The 27,890-nt window shown below is 46.3% G+C and overlaps 1 protein-coding gene across 4 annotated transcripts in view; it reads left to right on the top strand.

The window, feature by feature from the left end:
- The window catches only part of LOC126485139 (uncharacterized), a 504,509-nt gene that overhangs the window by 235,553 nt on the left and 241,066 nt on the right, over nt 1-27,890 (top strand). For all 4 annotated transcript variants that reach the window (XM_050108800.1, XM_050108799.1, XM_050108802.1 and 1 more), the window contains exon 2: nt 7,730-7,892. In XM_050108800.1, coding sequence (XP_049964757.1) covers nt 7,736-7,892 — 157 coding nt within the window. In that variant the 5' untranslated portion in view covers nt 7,730-7,735. The remainder of the gene's footprint in view (nt 1-7,729; nt 7,893-27,890) is intronic.

The raw sequence follows: 27,890 nt of genomic DNA, 5'->3' as shown, positions 1-27,890 counted from the left end.
TTATACGCAGTAGGTTACACTTACTAATACTGAGAGATAACTGCCAGTCATTACATCACGCATTTATTTTCTGCAAATCCTGATTGATTTGTTCACAACTTTCGTGTGATACTACTTTCCTGTAGACTACAGCATCATCCGCAAACAATCTAATGTCGTTGTCAATACCATCAACAAGATAGTTTATGTAAATCGTAAAAAGCAGCGGACCTATTACGCTGCCCTCGGGCACACCTGAAGTTACGCTTGTTTTTGTTGACGTCACCCCTTCAGGACGATATACTGCTCCCTGTCTGGTAGGAAACTTTCTATCCACCCGCATATGTCATCGGATGGACCGTAAGCGCGCACTTTTTGGAGCAAGCGACAGTGCGGAACTGAGTCGGACGCCTTTCGAAAGCCGATAAATATGGCATCATCCTGGGAGCCGGTACCTAGAGCCTGTTGTATATCATGTCCAATGAGGGCCAGCTGTGTGTCGCGTGACCGGTGTTTCCGAAAACCGTGCTGGTTTCTGCAGATGAGCTTCTCAGAGTCTAGGAAGGTCATTGCGTAGAACATGCCCCGCGAGCATCAGTCACCTTCCAGGAACGATTTTGTGTGGGCTGCATAGACGTCTAATCGTCATCACTTCATGATTCGAAACGTGGTCGCAATAACTGATCTTCAAAATTCCCGCCGGCCGAAGTGGCCATGCGGTTAAAGGCGCTGCAGTCTGGAACCACAAGACCGCTACGGTCGCAGGTTCGAATCCTGCCTCGGGCATGGATGTTTGTGATGTCCTTAGGTTAGTTAGGTTTAACTAGTTCTAAGTTCTAGGGGACTAATGACCTCAGCAGTTGAGTCCCATAGTGCTCAGAGCCATTTGAACCATTTCAAAATTCCCCTCAAGCATTGCTGGTGAAAAACGTTTACCTTCTGTACTGATTCCGCTTATATTTTCAAGGTCTTACTTGCGAATGTGAACAACTACGATGGCAGTACAGTTGAAGAAATGAAACAGGAAGAAATAAAGCAGTAAACTCAGCGAAATACTGTCGGGTCACAAGAACAACCGCATGCAACTAGGATTGTAAGTAAACTCAGCTTTACTGAAGTCTTCGGTGACTGTCAAAATAGAACAAACCACAACAACACAGAGTAAAATTTTATACATACATCAATTCATGAAAGAATACTAGCATTGCGACATATACACCGAGGTGAGGAAAGCCATGAGACACCTCCTAATACCGTGTCGAAGCTCATTTCGTCCAGGGTAGCGCAGCAACTCGACTTGGCGTGGAATCAACAAATCGTTCGCAGTTCCCTGTAGAAATATTGAGCCTTGTTGCCTGTGTATGCGTCCCTAATTGCGAAACTGCTGCCGGTGCAGGATTTTGTGCACGAGCTGATATCACGGTTATGTCCCATAAATGATCGATGGGATTCATGCTGGGCGATCTGGATGGCCAAATTATTCAGTCAGTGATCGATTGAGTTGGACCAGAGGACCGACTCCATTCCATGTAAACTCAGCCCACACCATTGTGGAGTCACCAGCAGCGTGCACAGTGCCTTGTTGACACTGCGCCAACCTCCAATCGTATCATCAGCTCTTAGCAACTGAAATTGGGGGCTCATCTGACCAGGTCGCGGTTTTCCAGTTGTCTAGGGTCCAACCGATATGGTCACGAGCCAGGAGAGGCGCTGCAGGCGGTGTCGTGCTGCTAGCAAAGGCACTCGCGTCGGTCGCCGTACGTCTCACATCGATTTCTGAGGTTATTTCACGCGATGGTGCTTGTCTGTCAGCACTGACAACTCTACCGAAACGCCGCTGTTCTCGGTCGTAAGTGAAAGCCATCGGCGACTGCGTTGTCCGTTGTGAGAGGTAATGCTTGAAATTTGGTATTGTCTGCACATTCTTGAAACTGAGGATCGCGGAGTACTAAATTCTCTAACGGTTTCCGAAACTGAATGTCCCATGCTCCAACTCCCATTCCGCGATCCGCGTGCGGCCATAATTACACTACTGGCTATTAAAATTGCTACACCGAGAAGAAATGCAGATGATAAACGGGTATTCATTGGAGAAATATATTATACTAGAACTGGCTTGTGATTACATTTTCACGCAATTTGGGTGCTCAGATCCTGAGAAATCAGTACCCAGAACAACCACCTCTGGCCGTAATAACGGCCTTGTACGCTTGGGCATTGAGTCAACAGAGCTCGGATGGCGTGTACAGGTACAGCTGCCCATGCAGCTTCAACACGGTACCACAGTTCATCAAGAGTAGTGACTGGTGTATTGTGAAGAGCCAGTTGCTCGGCCACTATTGACCAGACGTTTTCAGTTGGTAAGAGATCTGGAGAATGTCCTGGCCAGGGCAGCAGTCAAACATTTTCTGTACCCAGAAGTGCCCGTACAGGACCTGCAACATGCGGTCGTTTATTATCCTGCTGAAATGTAGGGCTTCGCAGGAATCAAATGAAGGGTAGAGCCACGGGTCGTAACACATCTCAAATGTAACGTTCACTCTTCAAAGTGCCGTCAATGCGGACAAGAGGTGACCGAGACGTGTAACCAATGGCACCCCATACCATCACGCCGGGTGATACGCCAGTATGGCGATGACGAATACACGCTTCCAATGTGCGTTCACCGCGATGTCACCAAACACGGACGCGACCACCATGATGCCGTAAACAGAACCTGGATTCATCCGAAAAAATGACGTTTTGCCATTCGTGCACCCAGGTTCGTCGTTGAGTACACCATCGCAGGCGCTCCTGTCTGTGATGCAGCGTCAATGGTAACCGCAGCCACAGTCTTCGAGCTGATAGTCGATGCTGCTGCAAACGTCATCGAACTGTTCGTGCAGATGGTTGTTGTCTTGCAAATGTCCCCATCTGTTGACTCAGGGATCGAGACGTGGCTGCACGATCCGTTGCAGTCATGCTGATAAGATGCCTGTCATCTCGACTGCTAGTGATACGAGGCCGTTGGGATGTAGAACGGCGTTCCGTGTTACCCTCCTGAACCCACCGATTCCATATTCTGCTGACAGTCTTTGGATCTCGACCAACGCGAGCAGCAATGTCGCGATACGATAAACCGTAATCGCGATAGGCTACAATCCGACATTTATCAAAGTCGGATACGTGATGGTACGCATTTCTCCTCCTTACACGAGGCATCACAATAACGTTTCACCAGGTAACGCCGGTGAACTGCTGTTTGTGTATGAGAAATAGGTTGGAAACTTTCCTCATGTCAGCACGTTGTAGGTGTCGCCACCGGCGCCAACAATGTGTGAATGCTCTGAAAAGCTAATCATTAGCATATCACAGCATCTTCTTTCTGTCGGTTAAATTTCGCGTCTGTAGCACGTCATTATCGTGGTGTAGCAATTTTAATGGGCAGTAGTGTACTTCAGAAACCTTTTCTCATGAATCATCTGAGTGCAAATGACAGCTCCGCCTGTGCACTGCCCTTTTACACCTCGTGTAAGCGACAGTACCGCCATCCGTAAATGTGCATATCGCTAACCCATGACTTTTTTCACCTCGGGGTACGCATCAAGGTACAAGTAACATTGAGGCAGGCGTGTAAACAGCCACTCTATCAATGGATGCAAGCGAAAGAGCACTAGGACTGCGCATTACATCACTGGGTGTGCATAAGACTTCAAAGGCCATCCTAGACCTAGTTAAACGCCTGTCTCTTCTGTATTATGTCTGGAAAATTGTTGGGTCGACCATTATTCGTTGAAGGCCCGCCGCGGTAGCTTGGCGTGTCGTAAGCACGCGGTTAAGGCCCAGCCTTCACGCCCGCTGAGCAGCGCGTTTCCACGGGTGACTCACGACAAGAACACGGCTAGACTGCCACTGCAGGAGCACACGTCTGTTGTTGCCAGTGCGATTAAGCTAAGGTATGAAGGATTACTTCCATTGACGTATGTTCCTTAAGGTATCTTTATAGTGTTTAGCAGCTCTGCGACAACACCATCTGCATAATGTATGCAAAGCATTTCATTAGAGACCATTGTCGATTAATTCAGAAAGAACAACTTTCTTCTACAAGTGTTTGCATAACTCACATTTTATTTATTTCTAGTTCATTTCGTGACATAACTTTTTGCAGCGTGATGTTACTACGCAGTCAGTTACATGGGGGCCTTTAGTTCCACGTGAACTTCCAACCACGGTGCAACTTGGCACTTCTCACGTATACAAAATGTTCAAATGTGTGTGAATTCCTAAGGGACCAAACTGCATATTTATTGGTCCCTAGAGTTACACACCACTTAAACTAACTTATGCTAAGAACAACACACACAACCATGCCCAAGGGAGGACTCGAACCTCCGGCGGGCGGGGCCCTCACGTATACAAATAATTACCAAAGGTGAATGAAGCAAGTAATGACAGAAAAAAGACCTGTCGTATAGTATGGAAACAAATGGTGGAACCCCTGTGTCAGTAGCCATCAGCGCTAACTGGTGAACCACGGAATCGATTCATGAATCGAATTAAGTAGGCAAGAGCTTAATGGTAGAACTTGCGTAAAAGAAAGGACCGGTTGACAGAAGCACAGAGGCGTTAAGCAATATCATCGTTTCGTTTTGAAGCTGTAACAGCAGCTGATTTGTAGACAAAATTGTGGAATTTCAGGTCCGCTTATTATACAAACGAGAAGTCTTTCTGTGATTATCTAAACTTTCCTGTCCTGTTACCTGATAACATTCTCGTCGGTTTGCAGCCGGATTATGCAGTCATCTGGATACAGTATTTCAGAGCTCCGTCTGGGCGCCATCTTCAGGTAGGAACTGATTCCCACCATCAGCGACGTATAAATGTGCCGCCGTTCACGGTATGAATCGGTTCCTGCGAGATTAGCCAACGCAAGTTTTCACCTCGAGACGGCGCCCAGATTGAGCCCTTCCATTGAGTCAAGATGATTGTACGGTCCGGCTGCAGAACCGACAAGAACAATATCAGCTAATCTTTTTACTGCCCGAACACGTTTAGGCACCTTTAGGATACTTTTATTTAGGTCTGCAAAGTTTTAAGAAATAATTGTAGGAACGTAAATTAGGCCTAAAAGCATTTTCCGTCTGTTGTGTTTATTACCTTGTTGTTTAGTATTAGGTTCTGTAGGACCTTGTTTACAATATGATATATATGCTAAGAAATGGTTTTCTGTGAGGTTGGATGCCTAGTCAGCAAATCAATTTTATGTTAAACGAGAACTGCGTATCAAGAGACCTGTCATTGATCAAGGAATTCTTATGGAGTATTCTGTCAGCTCTTGGACAGACATAGACATATTAAAAACTTGAATACACAGTTTTAATGTTCCACAATAATGTTTATTTAATAGTTTGTTACGATACGATATGTGTTCTCCATAGAGGTACCAAAAACTGAAAACTAAAATTACTCGAAATTCTGGCCATTAATAGACACGAATCAAAGTATCCTGACCTGGTCCTTAATGACCAAACACCGTTCCATTAGTCATCCTTACTAAAGTAGCAGCAGCCAGTTACTGCTTCTCTCACACCCAAATTTCACAGACTGCTTTCTCCACCGCCCCTTCCTTTTTTCGGCCTGTTCATAAGTTTATTCATATAACATAGTAACCTCTACCATTACTCACTTTTACAGCATATTTGGCTGATACACCAAGTAGTTTTAATATTTGAATATACTGTAATATAAGATTTATTTGTTCAGAGTCTCTTGGGGGTATTACATCATACTTCCGTTTTCTATCGGTATATTCATAAAATGTCCCATATCTTTGTACAACAATCTTTGCACAGCTAGGAACTCTCGCTGAAGTTGTGTGGACTAACTGTTTAGTTTCAAGCTACTGTAATGTAATAAAACATAAATTTTTATTTGTTTTGTGACTATTAGTGTAATGTAATAAAATATGAGCCGTGACTTATATAAAAAAGAAACACACATTAATGCACTGGCTCAGCATAAAAGAGAAATAACTAATGTAGGAATATTATTAACAGTGTAAAATGTTGTTTAATTTAGCCCGACTTGTATAAGCACTCAGTAAACTAGCTCAGTTCTCAGGGTAGTTACGTAATCGTCGATACATCGTGGTTTCGTCTCGATTCCCCAGTATAAGATAACAAGAGTAGCATCTACAAATGAAATCCTATAATGGAACTGGAATCCTGTTACCAGACCTTTTCTGCCTGGGATGTTATCTCGTTACATAAAGAAAATCTGTAAATAAAACTGTTAAATTATTGTTAGCTGCCTCCGGTCTCGTGGGATCTGAAATAAAGTTAATTGTCCTAACCGACGGCACGTCTCGTAGATGAGCTAAAAGAAAAATGTTAAAGATTTTTCTAAGATGGCGCGTAACAATGAAAATTATTTGTTAAGGCCCATATCTACTTAAGACAATAAAGGTATCAGATTTACAATAGATTGACTACATACACAAATTCTTTTGACAAAATAACCATTACATTTTTCGGGTTTGAGGTAGAGCTTACATTGTCAGCTGGTACAGCGAGATGAGCTTTACGCAACAACATACTCTTAGGTCCGAATCCAAGCAGATAAGATAAGCGAATGACAGAGGAAAGATAGCTCATGCATCGAAGCGGGAGAGTCCATGGAATAACATGTCCATTGCAGTTCTATCTCTTCTTCTTTGGCGTACTTGTCGATTATTTATAAAATCTATAGTGTTATTTAGCTTACATTTTTTAAAAACCCAAGTCCACTCCGGCCGCAGTGGCCGAGCGGTTCTAGGCGCTTCAGTCCGGAACCGCGCGACCGCTACGGCCGCCGGTTCGAATCCTGCCACGGGCATGGATGTGTGTGATGTCCTTAGGTTTAAGTAGTTCTAAGCTCTAGGGGACTGATGACCTCAGATGTTAAGTCCCATAGTGCTCAGAGCCATTTGAACTAACCCAAGTCCACCCCAGAGAAACAGTACATTACCTGAGGATAGCCTAAGAAGCCGAAAGCCTATTCATAAGGAACTATGTAATATGTATCATTGTGGTAGATTAATGCTGTGTATTCAAGTTTTTAACTTCAAAGTACGGTTAACTTACTAAAGGATGCATAAGTATGTGTGTGTGTGTGTGTGTGTGTGTTTATATATATATATATATATATATATATATATATATATATATATATATATATATATATATAGAGAGAGAGAGAGAGAGAGAGAGAGAGAGATATTAGGGGAATTTCGGAGAGAGGTCTACATTTGAGTGCAGTATGCAGGTTCAAAAAAATGGTTCAAATGGCTCCGAGCACTATGCGACTTAACTTCTGAGGTCATCAGTCGCCTAGAACTTAGAACTAATTAAACCTAACTAACCTAAGGACATCACACACATCCATGCTCGAGGCAGGATTCGAACCTGCGACCGAAGCGGTCGCTCGGTTCCAGACTGTAGCGCCTAGAACCGCACGGCCACTCCGGCCGGCTATGCAGGTTCAAACTGATTAGTGTCCAGAAATTATGTGGAGATGAACAGACTTGAAAAGTATAGATTAAAGTGGAAAGCTATATCGAAACAAGCTCCAGCCTCAAATGACGCTTACGTTAAACATGTGGGGACTAGCCTGGGGAACTCTGACGGTCTTTGTGTCTCGAATAGAATCGCTATTTGTTTTTTGTTGTTGCCTGTGTTTACTTTTGGAACGTTTCGGCGGGCAGAGCGCTGACATCGTCAGGTGTGTGTTGCAGCGCGCGATGGGCGGGACGGCGCGGGTGCTGGGGCTGCTGGCGGCCGCCTGCTGCCTGTGGCAGGCCAGCGCCCACGTGGCGCTCACCTTCCCGCCGGCCAGGAGGTACGCACTCGACTTCCTCGACTCCTCGCGCACCAGGCCGCCCTGCGGAATGCCCAGAGGTAAGCACGCAGCAAGCACCACGCGCTCTAGCCAGCAGCTAGACTACAAGAAAATGCAGTGCAACTAACGGTACTATAGTCCCGCGGAAATGAAGTTTTCGTAAACATGTTTACTTACTAAGGGTTATTTGAAAGAGAATATAAAATTGCGTCCAGATACGGCTTAATTTTAATAACTGAAAGTGTATAAAGCTTATTTCAAATGTCCTCATAGCCGAAACCGCCAACTCGCTCTAAGGGTGTAACATTGCGGCGGCGCGGTTCTTTCCGTCCCTTTACGACGAACCTGCACCTACCTGTGAACATTGTCTCAGTAGATCATCAGTAGGAAAGCCGAGTGAAACCTACTGTACTTCGACCTGAACCAGGCTGCAATTTAAGTCACTAATCTACGTTTTGGGAGAAACACGAAATGAAAGGTTGGAAATTTTGTCCTCAATTAATATATTCTGAAACTTAGGTGAACAAGTATCACTGCCAAGCCCGTGCTAGTCCTAACACAGTCACTCACAATCCCTTTCACTCACGTTAGCAAGTTTATGGTGTTGCATTTCCCGAAAACGTAATAGCTACAAAAATACTGATTGTTTTTGATTGATAATGCTCGCCAAATATTAAGTCTGTCGGTACCAAATGCAGTCACAGTTTTTAGCCACCGACCTGCTCAATACGCCACGCGGAATTTATGTCTTTTCTCGTCACAAAATTCACTTAATTTCGAAATTTATACACACACATCGGGATAATTATGCCGTCACTTTCCAACACTTTTGATGTACGAAACACTGCTAGATCCGGCAACTTATCATTTCCTTCGGAACTACTACTGCACACATCCGATCTCTTTCATGGCTAGGCTTCGACTCCTCCCTGGAATACTCTATGTCTTCTCTACCAGCAGAGAAAGGCGCGCGAAAATCTTGCTTTACCATTGGTCAGTTTACTCAACAGCCAATGGCAAAACAACATTCTCCCGCGTCAGTCCGCGCTTTTCATCTATACCAATCGCAAAATAGTAAACCTCACGACTGCACTTTTTACCGACGTAATTATCTAATATGCTAAAGTTTTGCTTATGCATAAAGTTATTTACTGTTGTTATTTATACCTGAATTAACTTTCCCTTTACCGTAAACTTACTTTGCAAATCTATTCTACAAAAATCCCCTTTGTCCATATCCATACTTCTTCGAAATGTTCCCACACTATATCCTACTACATAACTCGTTAAACAATTATCTCGATATTAACCTTAAACCACACTCACGCATCATTCATACTGCTAAACACATTTACAACATTTTACATATAAAAAGACATAACGACACTTTATGAAAATACTAGAACAGTTTATGAAAAACATTCTATTACTTTAGTGCACTCTAGTGGGTACAATCGAAACTAAAATCACAGTCCCTCTGTCCAATATTGTCCTCTATCGACTGATACATAAACTACGTGTGCGTCCAGTCTCGCATCACCATCTGTCACTGTCCAGCTCTGAGACACATCTCTCACTTAACCGTCTCCAAGGCAGTATCGTTATAAGGCGTTACGCCTCAACATCTTATTTCCTAGCCGGGCCTGTCTCTGCCTCCGTGGACTTTCCGACCGTTTTGTGGGTACTGCAGGTGCCGTGACACTTCCGACCAGCCAGTTATATACCGTGGCATTTCCGACCGGAGCGTCCCTCACTATTGCGCCTTCCTGTGGCTATTCAATTACTCTATTGGCAACAAATCACTTGATGAAACAGTAACTACCGTAGAGTGCCTAGGAGGAACTATTCGGAGCGACCTAAAGTGAAATGAGGAGCGGCCCGCAAAACACTTCTAATACCAGTTCTTGCTCATTACTCCGGAACCCTTACCAGGTTCGGTTAGTAGAAGAGATACCAAGATCCAACTGTGAACGGCGCGTTCCGTCACGGGATCGTTTAACCGGCGAGTGAGCGATCCGGAGATGCGTAACGAGCGCCGTTGGTAGACGCTACTAGAAAGGCATTCTGCATCACGAAGAGATTTAGTATTGAAATTCGGGTTTTTATTTTTTTATGTTGTACTAGATTAGGTGTTTATACTGTAATTATTACTGGTTTATCTTCTAATTCAAAGTACTCTTTGTTAGGCTCTTTGAGAGCGTACACCCAAGAACAGCCGGTTACTTCCTCCCACATATATTTCGCCAAGTGACTACGACGAGCTATGACGAGAATACTGAACAAATTACGAGGGACGTTCGGCAATTAAAGAGATAAATTGGTATAGAAAAAAACTGTATTTTTACCAAATGTGACATGTGCTACTTCTCAACATAATCACCACCACTATTAATAGTTTTCACAACGATGAACTAGTTTTTTATATCTGATACGTCTTTTTCTCGTTGTTTGAGCACATTGCCACAAATTCTTCCACCTTCCTTTTTTTTTGGACTCTGGTCAAAATGGTGAATCCAAGTTTCATCATACTTTAATATATGGTTTAGGAAAGGGTCATCCACCCTTTCATAGCGTTCTTTCAAGTCTGTTGCGTTAACTCTTTCCGGACCCATCTTGCACTTGTTTCGCTGAACTCGAGCTAGTTACTGACAAAGTTATGAACTGTGCCAATACTCACTGCAATTGTTTTTGCCATATATTCGACTGTAACACGACAGTCCTCCCGAATAATGTTGTCAGTACGGGAGTTAACACCAGCTGATTGATCTGGAACCACTGCGGTTCGACCATTTTTGAACTGCTCTGTCACTTATATTAAATTCACGCGGTTCACTCAACTTTCCCTATATTGTAAAATCATTCGCGAAAAGATTTTAACCAGTTTTCCACCTGCAGAAAAAAACTGGATCACTGAACATTGTTTAGCTAATATGGAAACTTGAAGCGGACACGCCATCATTATATGCAAACTTGAGGTTGTAAACAAAACAATTTTTAAGCGTCAGCTAATTCTCATTTCATCCGTGTGATGCCAAACTAACGTCATGAGAGCACAAAACTCCTCCTACAAACTGTTTCATTTCTACATCAATTTGTCTCTCTAATTATTGAATGTCGTTCGTATAACTCCGACGTAGGCTTACAAAAAATCATTCGTCCCAAGTGCCATTCGCGAATGGTACGGCAAAGGAGGAAAAAAATCCACCCCGCACCGTTTGAAGACTTGTGGGACATCGATGTAGTCTCCGAGCTCTCCAAGTTTTATAGCCTTCGTTTATGAGAATGTTGAGAGAAGCTATTCGCGATTGTGTGTCGCGAATAAAAGCTGAAATCCTTCTCTGATGCGTCATTCATTGGCGAGGAGGTCGCGAGAATACTGAGAGGCCAGCATGTGGTCGTAACTTACTTGCTAGTGGTGGTTGCGGCGGCCACCTGCAGAGGCGCTGCGCGACCTTGGCTGCCGCCAGCGTCCCGCGCCCTCGCCACTCACTTATTAGCACGGCGACGCACGCCGCCGTTAATTTACGGCCAGCCAGACATGTGGCCAGCGTCGCTCCCGTTGCGCACCTGTTCCCCGCGACCAGACCACGGTGGTTGCGAACAACGTGGATTCTGGGAGGAAAAGGGGAGATTTATTTGGGCAGGTTCCGTTTCGACACCAGCACGAGACACTTTAATTTTTTACTAAAACTAAACAGCATGGCCTTTGCTATTAACCTAACATGACCTATACGGAGGTGTTACAATTGAATAATAGTAAACCACAAGAAAAAACAAAAAATACAAGATCCGTTCCCTGTCATATGAAGAAAGAGTTACGATATGAGAAATTCTGGGATACTTTTGTACCAACTCTACGACGAATTCCTGCAGCACCCAAGAGGTCGCCACGGTTGGACAGTGAAAAGGTAGTACGGGAAATTATGAAGATGTTTTAATCCTAAGATGCTCTGGTTCGCCGGCCGGAGTAGCTGAGCGGCTCTCGGCGCTGCAGTCTGGAGCCGAGCGACCGCTGCGGTCGCAGGTTCGAGTCCTGCCTCGGGCGTGGATGTGTGTGATGTCCTTGGGTCGGTTAGGTTTTATTAGTTTTAAGTTCTAGGCAACTGATGACCTCAGAAGTTAAGTCGCGTAGTGCTCACAGCCATTTTGCTCTGGTTCTAATATGTAGATATAAAAGATTACTATAGTTTATTTCTTTATTATCAGCAATAGATTATACTCTATTGTTGTTGAAGCGTCATTAAAATTAGTGATTGACATCAAGCTTTGCACTATGTGACCAAAGGTATGTAGACAGGTATTTTTTTTATTGCATGGAACTGGGGACGTAGAAGCTACGGAGAGGCCTCTTGCCCGCCACAGCCCTCAGTGGTTCACAACCCCACAACAGGCTACAGCAGTCCACTCACACAACCGCCGCTCCATACCGAACCCAGGGTTATTGTGTGGTGGTTCGGGCCCCAGTGGACCAGACGAGTGTAACCCCAGTGTTAGAGTAATTATGGCGTACGCGTACATGGAGACAGTGTTTGCACGCAGCAACCGCCCCGACATAGAGTAACTGAGGAGGAATAAGGGGAACCAGCCTGCATGTACCGAGGCAGATGGAAAACCGCCTTAAAATGGTTCAGATGGCTCTGAGAACTATGGGATTTAACTACTGTGGTCATCAGTCCCCTAGAACTTAGAACTACTTAAACCTAACTAACCTAAGGGCATCACACACATCCATGCCCGAGGCAGGATTCGAACCTGTGACCGTAGCAGTTGCGCGGTTCCGGACTGCGCGCCTAGAACCGCTAGACCACCGCGGCCGGCCCGCCTTAAAAACCATCCACAGACTGAAAGTTGAAACTTACTGGCAGGCTAAAACTGTGTGCCAGACCGAGACTCGAACTCGGGACCTTCGCCTTTCGCGGGCAAGTGCTCTATCATCTGAGTTACCCAAGCACGAGTCACGCCCCGTCCTCACAGTTTCACTTCTGCCAGTAGCTCGTCTCCTACCTTCCAAACTTTACAGAAGCTGTGCTGCGAACCTTGCAAAATTAGCACTCTTGAAAGAAAGGATATCGCAGAGACATGGCTTAGCCAAAGCCTGAGGGATGTTTCCAGAATGAGGGTAAGTAATGTCTCTGCAATATTTCTTTCAGAAGTGCTAGTTCTGCAAGGTTCGCAGGACACCTTCTGTAAAGTTTGGAGGGTATGAGACGAGGTACTGGCAGAAGCGAAACTGTGAGGACGGGGCGTGAATCGTGCTTGGTTAGGTCAGATGGTAGACCACTTGCCCGCGAAAGGCAAAGGTCCGGAGTTCGAGTCTCGATCCCGCACACAGTTTTAATCTGACAGGAAGTTTGATATCAGCGCACACTCCGCTGCAGAATGAAAATCACATTCTAGCATCCACAGACTGGCTGGCACATCGGACCTCGACACTAATCCTCCAGGCGATTTCGTGCCGGGGACTGGCACGCACTCCCGCCCGGAAGGCAGTGCGTTAGACCGCATGGCTAACCGGGCGGGATGACACCTATTAGTGGATATTAATAAACGGTGTGTTCACTCTTCGCCTCTATGAGTGCTTGAACTCTGCTTCGGACAGTTGCAATGATGTGTCTGTATGCCTGTTCAGAAGTGACAGCTGGTTATTCGTCAAGAGCCGGATCCAGATGTTGGACTTTCTAACTCATTCCAAAGGTGTTCCTTAAGTTTCTGGTAGGAACGCTGGGAGATCATCGATTTCATGAATCTTGTCAACAGACCATGGCCTCACAAATGCTGCTTTATGAAAGCGTGCGTTGTCTTGCTGATGCAAACAGCCGTACCGAGCGGGGCACGCAGCGGTTAGCACTCTGTTATTCGGGAGGACGACGGTTCAAACCCGCTTCCCGAAATCGCTTGAGGCAAATGCCGGGATGGTTCCTTCGATAGCACCCGGCCGCTTTCCATCGTTCCCTAATCCGAGCTTGTGCTCTTGTCCTTAATGAGCTCGCTGTCGACGGGACCTTAAACTATAGCCTCCTCCTCCTCCTCCACCTCCACGAACAACCGTCTACTGTCCGCCATGCACAGTGCTGTAAAACGTGTTTGTATTCTTCCACATTTAGCGCTTTGTTAAGCGCCATAAGAGAAGTACACTTTAATCACGAGAAACACTCCCATACTGTTAACTCCAACTCCTCCGGACTTCATTGTTGGTAATACACACGATGGCAAGTAAGATTCTCAAGGTATTCTCCAAATCCAAAGCCCGTGATCGGATTTCCATAGGGTATGATACATCACACAAATGAGTGGTTTGTAGTCATCCATTGTTCAGTGGCGTTCCTCTTCAAATCAAGCGTCACTTAGCACAGGACTACAGAAATGTGCGGCTTTTGACGAGCTGGTCGACCATTGTAGGCCATTGTTAATTCCATACGCACGGTCATTATGCTAGCTGGACTGCTGGTAGGACGTCGGAAGTCGCGAGTCATTACTTCCACTGATTTTGTGCGATTTCTTACAACCACTCTACACCACGCTCAACGTTTCCTGTCAGTGAGTGCACAAGATCCCGGTTTTGGTTTAGCTGCGGTTGTTCCTTCGCGTTTCCACTTCACAATCGCAACACCAACAGTCGATCTGGGCGGCTTTAGAAGGACTGAAATGTCCTTGGTCGATCTCTTACTATGGTGACATCCAGTGAGTAGTCAATGTCGAAATCACTGAGCTCTCGTGTCCGACTCATTTTGGTCTTACTGCTTCTCTGCTGACAGCTCAATACACCCCGCCCTCTTTTGTATCACCAGGTCCGCCTTTAGTGCCATCTAGTACTCAATTCCTCACTACGCAAGAGCATCCAAACACTTCTGATCAGTGCATGTTGTATCAGTGACTGAGACGGGAGTTCCCTATCACGCTCCTCGACCACTGTAGCACTGTTCTGGCCTGATGACACAGACGTTTATCTTGCTAGAAGATGCCATCCCCGTCAGGGAAGACATCACAAATGAACAGATGCAAGTGGTCCGCAATAATGTGTAGCCCATGTACGAATGCATGCTTTCGCGACGATATCCGTTAATAAAACATTCTCGGGTTTCAAGCCGCGTCAAGTGGTTTACTGCCCACGAGCTTTCGGCAGAGATCTGCTCTGCCATTGTCAAGGTGGATGATATTTGACAATGGCAGAGGAGATCTTTGCCGAAAGGTCGCGGGCAGTAAACCACTTGACGCTGCTTGAAATCCGAGGATGTTTTATTAGTGTGTAGTCCACGTGTGTCGTGCTTCCTTCGATTTCTACAAAACGCCCATGGAAGCCATATGACTGTCTCCCAAGGCGTAATACTGCCCCCCAGAGTCCTGCGCCAATGACGCGGCGCATATTTGGAGCAGCCGTTCTCCTGGATAATGGGGTAATCGGAGCCAAGGCCATGGTGTAACAAGAAACGTGATTCATCCGGCCATGCGATCCATTTCAATTGATCCTCCACGGTCCACCCTCGATGATCCCCTGTCCTCTGTAAACGTAATTAACGTTGTCTTTGGGTCAACATGAAGTCTGCTGCGGAGCCAGGAATTCGACACTGTGCTCCGAAACACTTGCTCCTGCACCGGCTTTGCGCTCTGTCGCCAGATCGGCGCTTGGCCTGCTGTCTCCACCGGGCAATTTTCCGACCTCCGCGCTCGGTGATGAGGCATGGACGTCAACACACTGTCGCCTACTCTTGGTTTCACCGTCTGCCAACCAATTTCCGTAGATATTGATGACAGTAACACATGAACGACCGAATAGCTTCGCTGTTTCCGAGATTTTCGTTCGCAGGCGCCGGCCCACAACAATCTGGCCTTTGTCGGAGTCAGTTATGACAGTGGGATTTCCCCATTTGAGGCCCATGTCGTTACTAGCATGTTTCCCCATTTGTCTCTGCTCCGCTTGCATGCTTTGCTTACTGCGTCACGAGTCGGTATCCAGTCTCGCGTCGGGCATTGGTCATCACGTTGTGGCTCATCAGTGGATCGCTGTCAGTCTACTGAGACATGTTCAGGTACCTCAGTGCCGTGAAATACACTTTTAACCAAAACAAAAGCTTGTAAATGTCCGAATTTTATAAGACCATTACAACTATGTCGAGTGTGCCGGGTTTCAGCTTGGGTGCAACCCGTTTACATGCCGCGAAGCGACTTACAGTAAGTTATTAGAGAATTTTCCATGCTACCAAATCGAAGAGGAAATCCGCTGTGGCTTCGTAGTAGGCGCCATTCCTTCTTTTGCCCGAAACGGCTCTTAATCGGTCGCAATTAACTGAACAGCAGTGCATCTTTATTATATAACCCCAAACGGGATGTCCTGGCCAATCAAGCCATACGATCATTTTTGTTCTTAATGTTGCAGATGTAGTGCTGGTTTGTTATAAGACAGTGGGGTTACATTGTGCTGAACTCTAGACACAGATCATACAATGTAATCTTTCACGGCTGGTACTGATACCACTTGAAACTTCCGGGCTATTAGGCCGTGGTCGATGTATAAAACTTTCTCCTAACGTGGCTCTTAGCCATTTTACCTCAGTAGATGTCTGCAGCAGTCGGAGAGGAAACGTTAGGAGAAAGTTTTATACATCGACCACGGCTTAAGAGCCCGGAAGTTTTAAGTGACTTCTAGGCACAGAGTCATCTAACTCCAGCACAACATTAACATTGCCGCTTAAAAATTGCGAACGCGTGCTTGACGCCATTCGGCAGTGAGAACTAATTTACTTGCCACTATTTGTGATTTAGCAATCAACTTCCTCCCCCCCCCCCCCCCCCCCGGCTCCCACCCTCGAACACACACACACTCTCATCTGTGCCCATATCAATGTAAGTACCCATGATAGAGTTCTTACGCACAGTAGTTCGGTAGCCCGCAAAAGAAGGAAAATTAGCAGTGCTAAGTTATTAATTATCTACATGAGTGAAATTTATCAAAAGCCAGTTAGAGTGACCAAGTATATGAGGCGATCCTGCTGAGTGAAGTCTTACAAGACATAGTCACCAGAACTAACAAGATCCTCATATTCCGTTCCAGTATACCGTAATAACGGCTTTGGATCTGTCGCGCTGTTATACTCGTTATTAAAAGAATCAGAACTGACCATCAGCACAGTATGTAGGCCGTGAAGCTCGCTAATTGCTCTATGATGTAGTTAGTGGGACAGACTTCAAAACAAAACGTAAAAATGAGTTTTGAGGGCACCGTCATCTAGATCTTCATGTCTACTCTGCAATTCACACACAAGTGTTCTGCAGAGGGTTCATCGAACCACCTTCAGACTATGTCTCTAGCGTTTCACATTCGAAGAGCGTGCGGAAGAAACAACCACTTCGATCTTTCCGTGCGAGCTCTAATTTCTCTTACGTTATTACAATGACGATATCTCCCTATATACGTGCGTGTGAAAAACATATTTTCGCATTCCGAGGAGAAAGATCGTGTCTGGAATTCTCTCGTTTGCAGAAATGCACATGCGCTGTATGCTATCGGGCATTGTCATCCATAAAAATGAAGTTAGGGCCGAATGCATTCCTGAAAATACGCACGTGGGGAAGGGTAAAGTGGACGCCGACGGGTGAGTGTACCGTGATCAAAGTTGTAACGATAAGTACACCTATTCAACATTATGCCTCCTCATGCCGTAAAATCTGGACCACCAAAACGATCGTATTCGGAAATGTTCATGGATGCACTACTCTCGATACGAGGGTACGTCCACCATTGTCGAACATGGTACGTTTTGGTGGTCCGGGTGCTATGATGTGCGGTGCCACAATGCTGCCTGGGCTTACTGCCATACTCACCGGTCATCGTTGTTGTGACACTGTTCCCATTCCCCCATATGCGTCCGTCTAGGAGGCATTCGCTCCAACTCAATTTTTATGATTGCAACGCGCGACCGGATCGAACAGCGCAGGTGAAGTTCTTGTAATGAGAGGAAATTCGACGAATGGTCTGGACTGCCCGTTCTCCCTACTTAAGTCCCGTTGAGCACGTATGGGACGAGTTGGGGAGACGTTTGTAGCACGACAGATGCACCGACGACCATTCAGCAGTTTGTCAAACGTGCTGGTGGAGAAATAGAAGGCCCTACCGCAAGAACTCCTTACCAACCTTGTGGCCAGGACGTCGCAGAGCATGATCTGCCGTCCGTGGTATTCAACAACGCTGTTAAGAACCATGACCCACCGTTTCTAATGTCCCGCGGACCATCATGAACTGCGGAGACTGCAGTGTGATTATTGACCTTGAATACAAGTGTTGTTTCAGTTCGGCTCATTGCAAATTTCTTTCAGTTGTCCTCTGTACTATAGTGTGGTAATTCTTTCTATATATATGGTCCAAATTCCATCGACCTAATTTACTTTGCAGTATCACATCTTAAGAAAGCTACTTTCGTCCTTAAGTTGTGCACACTAGTGTATTAAGATGTCATCACCATATCATACAATTTAACCTTTCGCCATTGACTTGTATTCCCCAGGTCTTATCCTTTATGATCTGAATAGCTTCTTCAGTAAACACATTAAATAAATATGGAGACGGGGGACACTCATGCCTGGTTAGTAACTGTTATGTCTCCATGCTCGTCGTCAACAATGTGGAGTTTAGGAGCCCTACGTACTCGGTTCGCTAGACGAACAATTCAAACAAACCGTATTAATGAATATTATTACAAAATGAAAAGATACAATACTTAACCTTGCAATTACACAGATGTGTCGCAAGCAAACTGCGACATACGAAATAATTAATCCTCTGCAGCATATACACTACTGGCCATTAAAATTGCTACATCACGAAGATGACGTGCTACAGGCGCGAAATTTAACCGACAGGAAGAAGATGCTGTGATATGCAAATGATTAGCTTTTCAGAGCATTCACACAACGTTGGCGCCGGTGGCGACACCTACAACGTGCTGACATGAGGAAAGTTTCCAACCGATTTCACATACACAAACAGCAGTTGACCGGCGTTGCCTGGTAAAACGTTATTGTGATGCCTCGTGTAAGGAGGAGAAATGCGTACCATCACGTTTCCAACTTTAATAAATGTCGGATTGTAGCCTATCGCGATTGCGGTTTATAGTATCGCGACATTGCTGCTCGCGTCGGTCGAGATCCAATGACTGTTAGCAGAATATGGAATCGGTGGGTTCAGGAGGGTAATACGGAATGCCGTGCTGGATCCCAACGGCCTCGTATCACTAGTAGACGAGATGACAGACATCTTATCCGCATGGCTGTAACGGATCGTGCAGCCACGTCTCGATCCCTGAGTCAACAGATGGGGACATTTGCAAGACAACAACCATCTGCACGAACAGTTCGACGACGTTTGCAGCAGCATGCACTCTCAGCTCGGAGACCATGGCTGCGTTTACCCTTGACGCTGCATCACAGACAGGAGCGAATGCGATGGTGTACTCAACGATGAACCTGGGTGCACGAATGGCAAAACGTCATTTTTTTCGCATGAATCCAGGTTCTGTTTACAGCATCATGATGGTCGCATCCGTGTTTGGCGACATCGCGGCGAACGCACATGGGAAGTGTGTATTCGTCATCGCCATACTGGCGTATCACCGAGCGTTATGGTATGGGGTGCCATTGGTTACACGTCTCGGTCACCTCTTGTTCGCATTGACGGCACTTTGAACAGTGGACGTTAAATTTCAGATGTGTTACGACCCGTGGCTCTACCCTTCATTCGATCCCTGCGAAACCCTACATTTCAGCAGGATAATGCACGACCGCATGTTGCAGGTCCTGTACGGGCCTTTATGGATACAGAAAATGTTCGACTGCTGCCCTGGCCAGCACATTCTCCAGATCTCTCACCAATTGAAAACGTCTGGTCAATGATGGCCGAGCAACTGGCTCGTCACTATACGCCAGTCATTACTCTTGCTGAACTATGGTATCGTGTTGAAGCTGCATGGGCAGCTGTACCTGTACACGCCATCCAAGCTCTGTTTGACTCAATGCCCAGGCGTATCAAGTCCGTTATTACGGCCAGAGGTGGTTGTTCTGGGTACTGATTTCTCAGGATCTATGCACGCAAACTGCGTGAAAATGTGATCGCACGTCAGTTCTAGTATAATATATTTGTCCAATGAATACCCGTTTATCATCTGCATTTCATCTTGGTGTGGCAATTTTAATGGCCGGTAGTGTACAATACTTAACGTTGCAATTACACAGATGCGTCGTAAGCAAAGGGCGACATACGAAATAATTAATCCTCTGCGGCATATACAATCCCAAGTCTGTGTTTCGTAGACAGTACAAGCGAAGTAACTAGCGTTGACGCTTCTATCCAAGTCGCTAGTCTTGAAGCTGCTATTCAACTGGGGCGTCGCCAGTCGGTTGCTTACGTCCTCTTCACACAGGGGCCGCTGCTGTCGCGTTGTCGTCCTGGAGAGGGGTCGGTCAGTGTGCGATTGGCTGACGTCTTCTCACAGCCCTCTCTTCTCTATCGTTCCCGACTAGCGTGCCGGCACTTGACTTTACGTCGTAACAATAACTAAGGCGATTCTGCTCATAACTGTCTGCTTCTTTCATTTGTTATGCGGCAGCAGCGAAGATGAGAGGCGAGAGGGAGAGAAGCCCCTGTCGCGTTGTCGTCCTGGAGAGGGGTCGGTCAGTGTGCGATTGGCTGACGTCTTCTCACAGCCCTCTCTTCTCTATCGTTCCCGACTAGCGTGCCGGCACTTGACTTTACGTCGTAACAATAACTAAGGCGATTCTGCTCATAACTGTCTGCTTCTTTCATTTGTTATGCGGCAGCAGCGAAGATGAGAGGCGAGAGGGAGAGAAGCCCCTTCTGTGGGAGTACCGATTTATTTAAGGTGTCAACTACCTGGTCTTGTGTTTGTGACAAGAATGACATTTTCCCACGCATTCGTTTTGTGGACAGAGAAAAAACTTCGCAGCCACAGGTGCCTGCGGACTATTCAGTTCGTGACAGCTGTATCGAAAATGGAGAAAGTGCCGGGTGTTTGAAATGAGCGCTGTGTACAATTGACGCCGACATCGGCCACGTGAGGCGCCGTGTCCGCCGCAGAGCGGTATAATGAGTGCTGCTTCTGTGAGGACCAGCGTGCGTGTGTTGTAAGAGGCCGGCTGCGTTTTGTAACTCACGACCCACTTGGCGCGTCGGTTCGGCAGTCGCACCTTCTCCCAGCAGCCATGCTACATTCATTGACTGATTCTCCTGGGGGATGCAAACCAGTGTCCCGCGCCGTTTGCCTCTAAAAGGTTCAAATGGCTCTAAGCACTATGGGACTTAACATCTGAGGTCATCAGTCTCCAAGACTTAGAACTACTTAAACATAACTAACCTAAGGACATCACACACATCCATGCCCGAGGCAGGATTCTAACCTGCGACTGTAGCAGCCGCGTCGTTCAGGACTGAAGCGCCTAGAACCGCTCGACCACAGAGTCCGGCCGTTTCCCTCTGATCCGTTCGGTAGGTAAGCGACAAAATGGAGATGGTACTTCTGTCAAAGTTCCAATTATGACCATCTTCTGAGCTCTAGTCGCCACAAAGTGATACATGCAGTATGGAAATCAGTGACATCGATGGTCTGTCAGTTTTGACGTACGAGAAATTCTTTCGCCATATCTCTCCGCACAGACAAGCATCATCGTCCATGAAGAACAGGTCTGTCCAAATTTCACATAAAAAAAAGTCCGGTCTCTTCACTCTTAAACGTTGGTGACGTCACACATTCTCAAAAAAAAAAAAAATGCTAATGTATTTCTGTGGTGCACCATCACAGCCAGATTTTTTTTTAAGGATAGGTGTCTTCGCAATTTTCACAAACGGCAAACATTCAAATTCAGCTAGGGCAGTAGCAGCCATGCTTTTGAGCGCCCTAGAATAATTCCATGATGATAACCTGCTGCAGTAGTTCGTTTCTGTATATGCGGGCGTGACAAGAAGTTCTATGATCGCTAGTGGCAATGTGAAACACCCTACGCCTGTCCAATAGTAGCCGTCTCTCTCTACAACAGTCAAGATCGCAATAACATTTGTTTATTACGACCGGTTTCGGCTTATGTTAAAGCCATCCTCAGATTTTTTGGGCCCCCTGATGCTGGTGGCTGGCCGGCCGCTGTGTCCGAACGGTTCTAGGCGTGTTTGATGTCCTTAGGTTAGTTAGATGTTAAGACCCATAGTGCGTAGAGCCGTTTGAACCGTTTTTTGCTGGCAGCTCCTTGGCCACGATCGTACTTTGTCCACTGTGTCTCTCTGCTGTGTTACTCCAGTTGCACTTACTATCACATCCGCTCCGGACGAGTGAGTGAAAAGGAGCATCGTAGACACTAATGCCTCACATCTGTGAAGTGGACGTATCTTCTTTCATTCATCGTTCAATCTGGGGCCCTTCTCTGCTGCGTTGCGGCAGGCACACATTGTTGGACATCTGACATAGGCCTACGGCTTAACTATGCCGTGCCTCCCATACACTGCTTCTCACGAAAATGTAGCTCCTGAGATACCTGTTGGCCACGTTCTGCACCTAATTTAGTCTGGCATTGTTGGAATTCGCCGCGCACTTAAGGTCATGTATTGGTTTTGTGTTGTCGTTTTGATCAAAAATGTGGTTCATATGGCTCTAAGCACTGTGGGACTTAACATCTGACCTCATCAGGCCCCTAGACTTAGAACTACCTAAATCTAACTAATGTAAGGACATCACACACATCCATACCCGAGGCAGTATTCGAACCTGCGACCGTAGGAGCAGCGCGGATCCCGACTGGAGCGCCTAAAACCGCTCGGCCACAGCGGCCAGCTTGTTGTTTTGATCAGCGCCGTGGTGGTACGTAACGAACGTTACCTTTTTTTTTCTGGGAGCCGTTCGCAAAACCTAGAAATCACAGCGGCACCTGCTGAAACTACTGTCTCTATCTCCGATCTGCTTCAAGGTGTCAAAGGACTATAACCACCTAAACAGAATCCAAATGGCGTATTGGTAAAAATCACTATATAATGACAGAAAGAGACTGCGTCTTCTCGGAAATAAAATGCTAACGCAATATTCTGGGTTGGTGCATAAGTGCCATATTTGTCACTAATGCAGAAAATCTCGGCATTTTACAAGGTTTGTTACCCTTTTCGCACTTCTCTTTCTTCTTTTCCCCTATTACGCTTAACTGTTGTACACCGGTGTATTTTGTTGCTCTGGACTCACGTGACTTCACTCCTTTAGCTTTACGTTTCACGTGATTTTCCTAAGCCGATTAATACAATTTATTGTTTATGATTCACTATTGCAATCAAAATTGTACAGAATTCTTTTGGAACTTGGAATACCAAAGAAGTATGTTAGACTTATAGAAGCGAGTTTGAAAAACACAAAAGGTAGAGTACGGGTGGGGAAATTGGAGTCAGAACAATTTGTAATAAAGAACGGACTTAAGCAGGGAGATGACCTGTCTCCGCTACTTTTTAATTTAGTCCTAGAATATATTGTACGAATAGCAGCAGATAATTCAGAGGGTGTGGAGTTAAATGGAAATATTAAGATATTAGGGTATGCAGATGATCTAAACATCATTAGCGATAGGAAAGAATCTGTAAGAGGAAATGCGAATGCGTTAATCAAGGCTAGTGAAGATGTAGGTCTAAGGATAAATGAAGACAAAACTAAATACCTGGTTACTACTACAATGCCAACAGCAGTAGATCAGGAAATATTAAGAGTTGGAGACATGCAGTTTGAAAAAGTGAACACATTTAAGTGTCTAGGCGTGGACATCACTTCGAGAAATGAGATTAAATCCGAACTGAAGAAGAGATTACGGGCGGGAAATGCGTGCTACTTCTCACTGAATAGATTACTTTCACCACGGATATTGTCTAAGAATTTAAAGATTAGAATATACAAAACTATTATTCTACCAGTTGCGCTGTATGGGTGTGAGACTTGGTCTCTCACTGTGGAAAATGAAAAGCGTGTCGAGTATTTGAAAACAAAATATTGAGGAAAATTTGCAGAGCAAAAAGGGATGACATTAGCGGAGAGTGGCGAAAACTGCATAACGAAGAGGTTCACGAACTCTGTTCAAGCCCTGACGTGATCAGTATTATTAAATCACGCAGGCTACGATGGGCGGGTCACGTAGCTATAATAGATGAGGGCAGGGCAGCGCATAGAGTACTGGTAGGGCACTTAGAGGGAAAACGTCCTGTGGGGAGACCGAGGCGTAGATGGGAGGACAATGTGAAGGCTGATTTGAGGAGCCTAGGTATTGAAGGTGAATGGAAGGAAATAGCCCAAGACAGGGACAGATGGCGAAAATACGTTGCTGCGGTAATGGACTCTCGAGTCCGGTATGACCAGTGAGTGAGTGAGTGTGTGTGATTAATACAGTTTCTGGGATTCTACTTTTGCAGACGACAAGCGGTTTCCTTACCCTCCCTTGTCTGATTCGAGCTACCGCTCTGCCTCACGCGCGCCGCGCGGGTGTGTGTGTGTGTGTGTGTGTGTGTGTGTGTGTGTGTGTGTGTGTGTGAGTGAGAGAGAGAGAGAGAGAGAGAGAGAGAGAGAGAGAGAGAGAGAGAGAGAGAGAGAGAGAGAAATTGATATAACCCGTCTGTTTAAAAAGTTTCGAGACTGGATTAACAAAGAAATGACATAAATTAAGATGGTGTTTAAATGGCTAAAATGGCTCTGAGCACTATGCAACTTAACTTCTGAGGTCATCAGTCGCCTAGAACGTAGAACTAATTAAACGTAACTAACCTAAGGACATCACACACATCCATGCCCGAGGCGGGATTCGAACCTGCGACCGTAGCGGTCGCTCGTTTCTGGACTGTAGCGCCTAGAACTGCTCGGCCACTCCGGCCGGCGGTGTTTAAATGCTTCAAGTGTTTGACACAGTGCCGTCCACCACCCTACCACCACCCCCACCCGCCACTTAAGTACAATGCACAGAACACTCATACAACCATATATAACTGAAGGGAAAGTCTTCCTTTGGGGTGTTCTTCAACTCTCGTGACACATTCGCCACTTCTTCCTGAAAGACCTATTCTGCATTTCGTCGTTCTGTGTAAGATTCGTACTAATAACATCAAGTATCGTCACCCGTGATGTTTTGTGTCAGAAAAGAACTGTTCTCCGTGTTTTACATTTCATTCGAATTGCTGCAAGTGTCCACGAGTCGTTATTTTCGCTGGGGGGGGGGGGGGGGGTCAAGGTGTGTAGAATAAACGTTACACGCACTTTCCTCTTCTTAGGAACATCCTGGAGAATATCTGGAATACTTGATTTAGAGATTTGTGTCGCAATGACGTCGACACACCACGGTCGCACGTCAAAACACTGACTAGGCGAATCCACATGTCTTGTTCAGAATTGATAGCTCAAGCTGCCGCCTTCGTTAGTGCTCTGACGTCGCTTGTACGCGAGGAATAAAATAAGTCTCTGAATTTCTTGGACGGATAGTGCACTTGGTGTTGTGGACGGGGGTCCATCTGAGTGACAACAGGTAAGACTCGCCTGCTTGTCTGTATGAGTCTTACAACATGCTTTCTGAACTACTGGCCATTGAAATTGCTGCACCACGAAGATAACGTGCTACAGACGCAAAATTTAACCGACAGGAAGAAGATGCTGTGATATGCAAATGATTAGCTTTTCAGAGCATTCACACAAGGTTCGCGCCCGTGGCGACACCAACAACGTGCTGACATGAGGAAAGTTTCCAACGGATTTCTCATACACAAACAGAAGTTGACCGGCGTTGCCGGGTGAAACGTTATTGTGATGCCTCGTGTAAGGAGGAGAAATGCATACCATCACGTTTCCGACTTTGCAAGACAACAACCATCTGCACGAACAGTTCGACGACGTTTGCAGCAGCATAGGCTATCAGCTCGGAGACCATGGCAGCGGTTACCCGTGACGCTGCATCACAGACAGGAGCGCCTGCGATGGTGTACTCAACGACGAACGTGGGTGCACGAATGGCAAAACGTCATTTTTTCGGATGAATCAAGGTTCTGTTTACAGCATCATGATGGTCGCATCCGTGTTTGGCGACATCGCGGTGAGCGCACATTGAAAGCGTGTATTCGCCACCGCCATACTGGCGTATCACCCGGCGTGATGGTACGGGCTGCCATTGGTTACACGTCTCGGTCACCTCTTGTTCGCATTGACGGCACTTTGAACAGTGGACGTTAAATTTCAGATGTGTTATGACCCGTGGTTCTACCCTTCATTCGATCCCTGGGAAACCCTACATTTCAGCAGGATAATGCACGACCGCATGTTGCAGGTTCTGTGCGGGTCTTTCTGGATACAGAAAATGTTCGACTGCTGCCGTGGCCAGCACATTCTCCAGATCTCTCACCAATTGAAAACGTTTGGTCAATGATGGCCGTGCAACTGGCTCGTCACAATACGCGAGTCACTACTCTTGATGAACTGTGGTATCGTGTTGAAGCTGCATGGGCAGCTGTACCTGTACATGTCATCCAAGCTCTGTCTGAGTCAATGCCTAGGCGTATCAAAGCCGTTATTACGGCCAGAGGTGGTTGTTCTGGGTACTGGTTTCTCAGGATCTATGCACCCAAATTGCGTGAAAATGTAATCACATGTCAGTTCTAGTATAATATATTTGTCCAATGAGTACCCGTTTATCATCTGCATTTGTTCTTGGTGTAGCAATTTTAATGGCCAGTAGTGTACATAATTTAATCCGCCCCTCCAAATAGATACACAACGAAAACGTAGAAAGCGAGTGTCACAGTGGGCGGGGTGAGGCCCGCGACGCCTGCGGGAGGGAGACGCGCCAGCCGTGAGCCGCCCTCCCCAGAGCTGACAGCTGCAGGGAGAAGCGCCAGTGCCGCCCACGCCGGCCGCGGCCTCCGCGGCGAGGCCGGACGCCCACGTCGCGACTGAGCCGCTGCCAGACTCTGCAGAGGCGACGCCCTCCAGTTTGCGCAACGCCGCCACTCCAGGCACTTGTCTCGTGTTTACTGCCTGCTTGCCGCCGCCAAGGGCGCTCCGACGTACGCGCACTATCAACTACCCGACCAAGTGTACTGCAGCGCTTATCGTAAACTCGGAAAAAACTTTAATCTGGAGTCTGACCAAGTGTGCTTGATAAGACTCCAGTTGTGTCCCTTTTGATTTTTAAAACATTAATGCATATTTAGCTACTTGCCGGCCAGGGTGGCCGAGCGCTTCTAGGCGCTATAGTCTGGAACCGCGCGACCACCACGGTCGCACGTTCGAATGCTGCGTCGGGCATGGATGTGTGTGATGTCCTTAGGTTAGTTAGGTTTAAGTAGTTCTAAGTTCTAGGGGACTGATGACCTCAGATGTTAGTCCCATAAAAAAAATTAGCAACAACTGTTGACAAGAGAACCAGAAGGAGAAGTGCAGCTGAGCTTAACCTGTACAAGCCATGGGCGGTTATCAACAGCGTCACATGTCCGCACTGTGACACCCTAAGTTACAATGAAGTGAATGCTCAAATGGGCTACTGCTGGAGTGATCCTGCCCTTTCTCTATTGTTACACGAATGCACTGTATAAAGGCGTTTAAGACAACATATTACGAAAAATTCTCTGAAAATTAAATCCGCAAACAGGAGACATTAATATTTGTCGAAATGCCCAAGATTCCCCCTTGATGCGCGTGTGTGAATTTGCTCAAAAATGGCTCTGAGCACTATGGGACTCAACATCTTAGGTCATAAGTCCCCTAGAACTTAGAACTACTTAAACCTAACTAACCTAAGGACATCACACACACCCATGCCCGAGGCAGGATTCGAACCTGCGACCGTAGCAGTCCCGCGTTCCAGACTGCAGCGCCAGAACCGCACGGCCACCGCGGCCGGCGTGTCTGAATTCCTAAGAGACCAAACTGCTGATGTCATCGGTCCCTAGACTTACACACTACTTAAACTGACTTCTGCCAAGAGCAACAAACACACCCATGCCAGAGGGAGGACTCGAACCTCCGGCGGGAGGGGCTGCGCAATCCGTGACATGGTCCCTCAAA

The sequence above is a fragment of the Schistocerca serialis genome, chromosome 6 (genome assembly GCF_023864345.2).
Source record: "Schistocerca serialis cubense isolate TAMUIC-IGC-003099 chromosome 6, iqSchSeri2.2, whole genome shotgun sequence".
In the NCBI taxonomy this organism is placed as follows: domain Eukaryota; kingdom Metazoa; phylum Arthropoda; class Insecta; order Orthoptera; family Acrididae; genus Schistocerca; species Schistocerca serialis.
The sequence above is the reverse complement of the archived record's forward strand: the minus strand, read 5'-3'. Positions and strand labels throughout refer to the sequence as shown.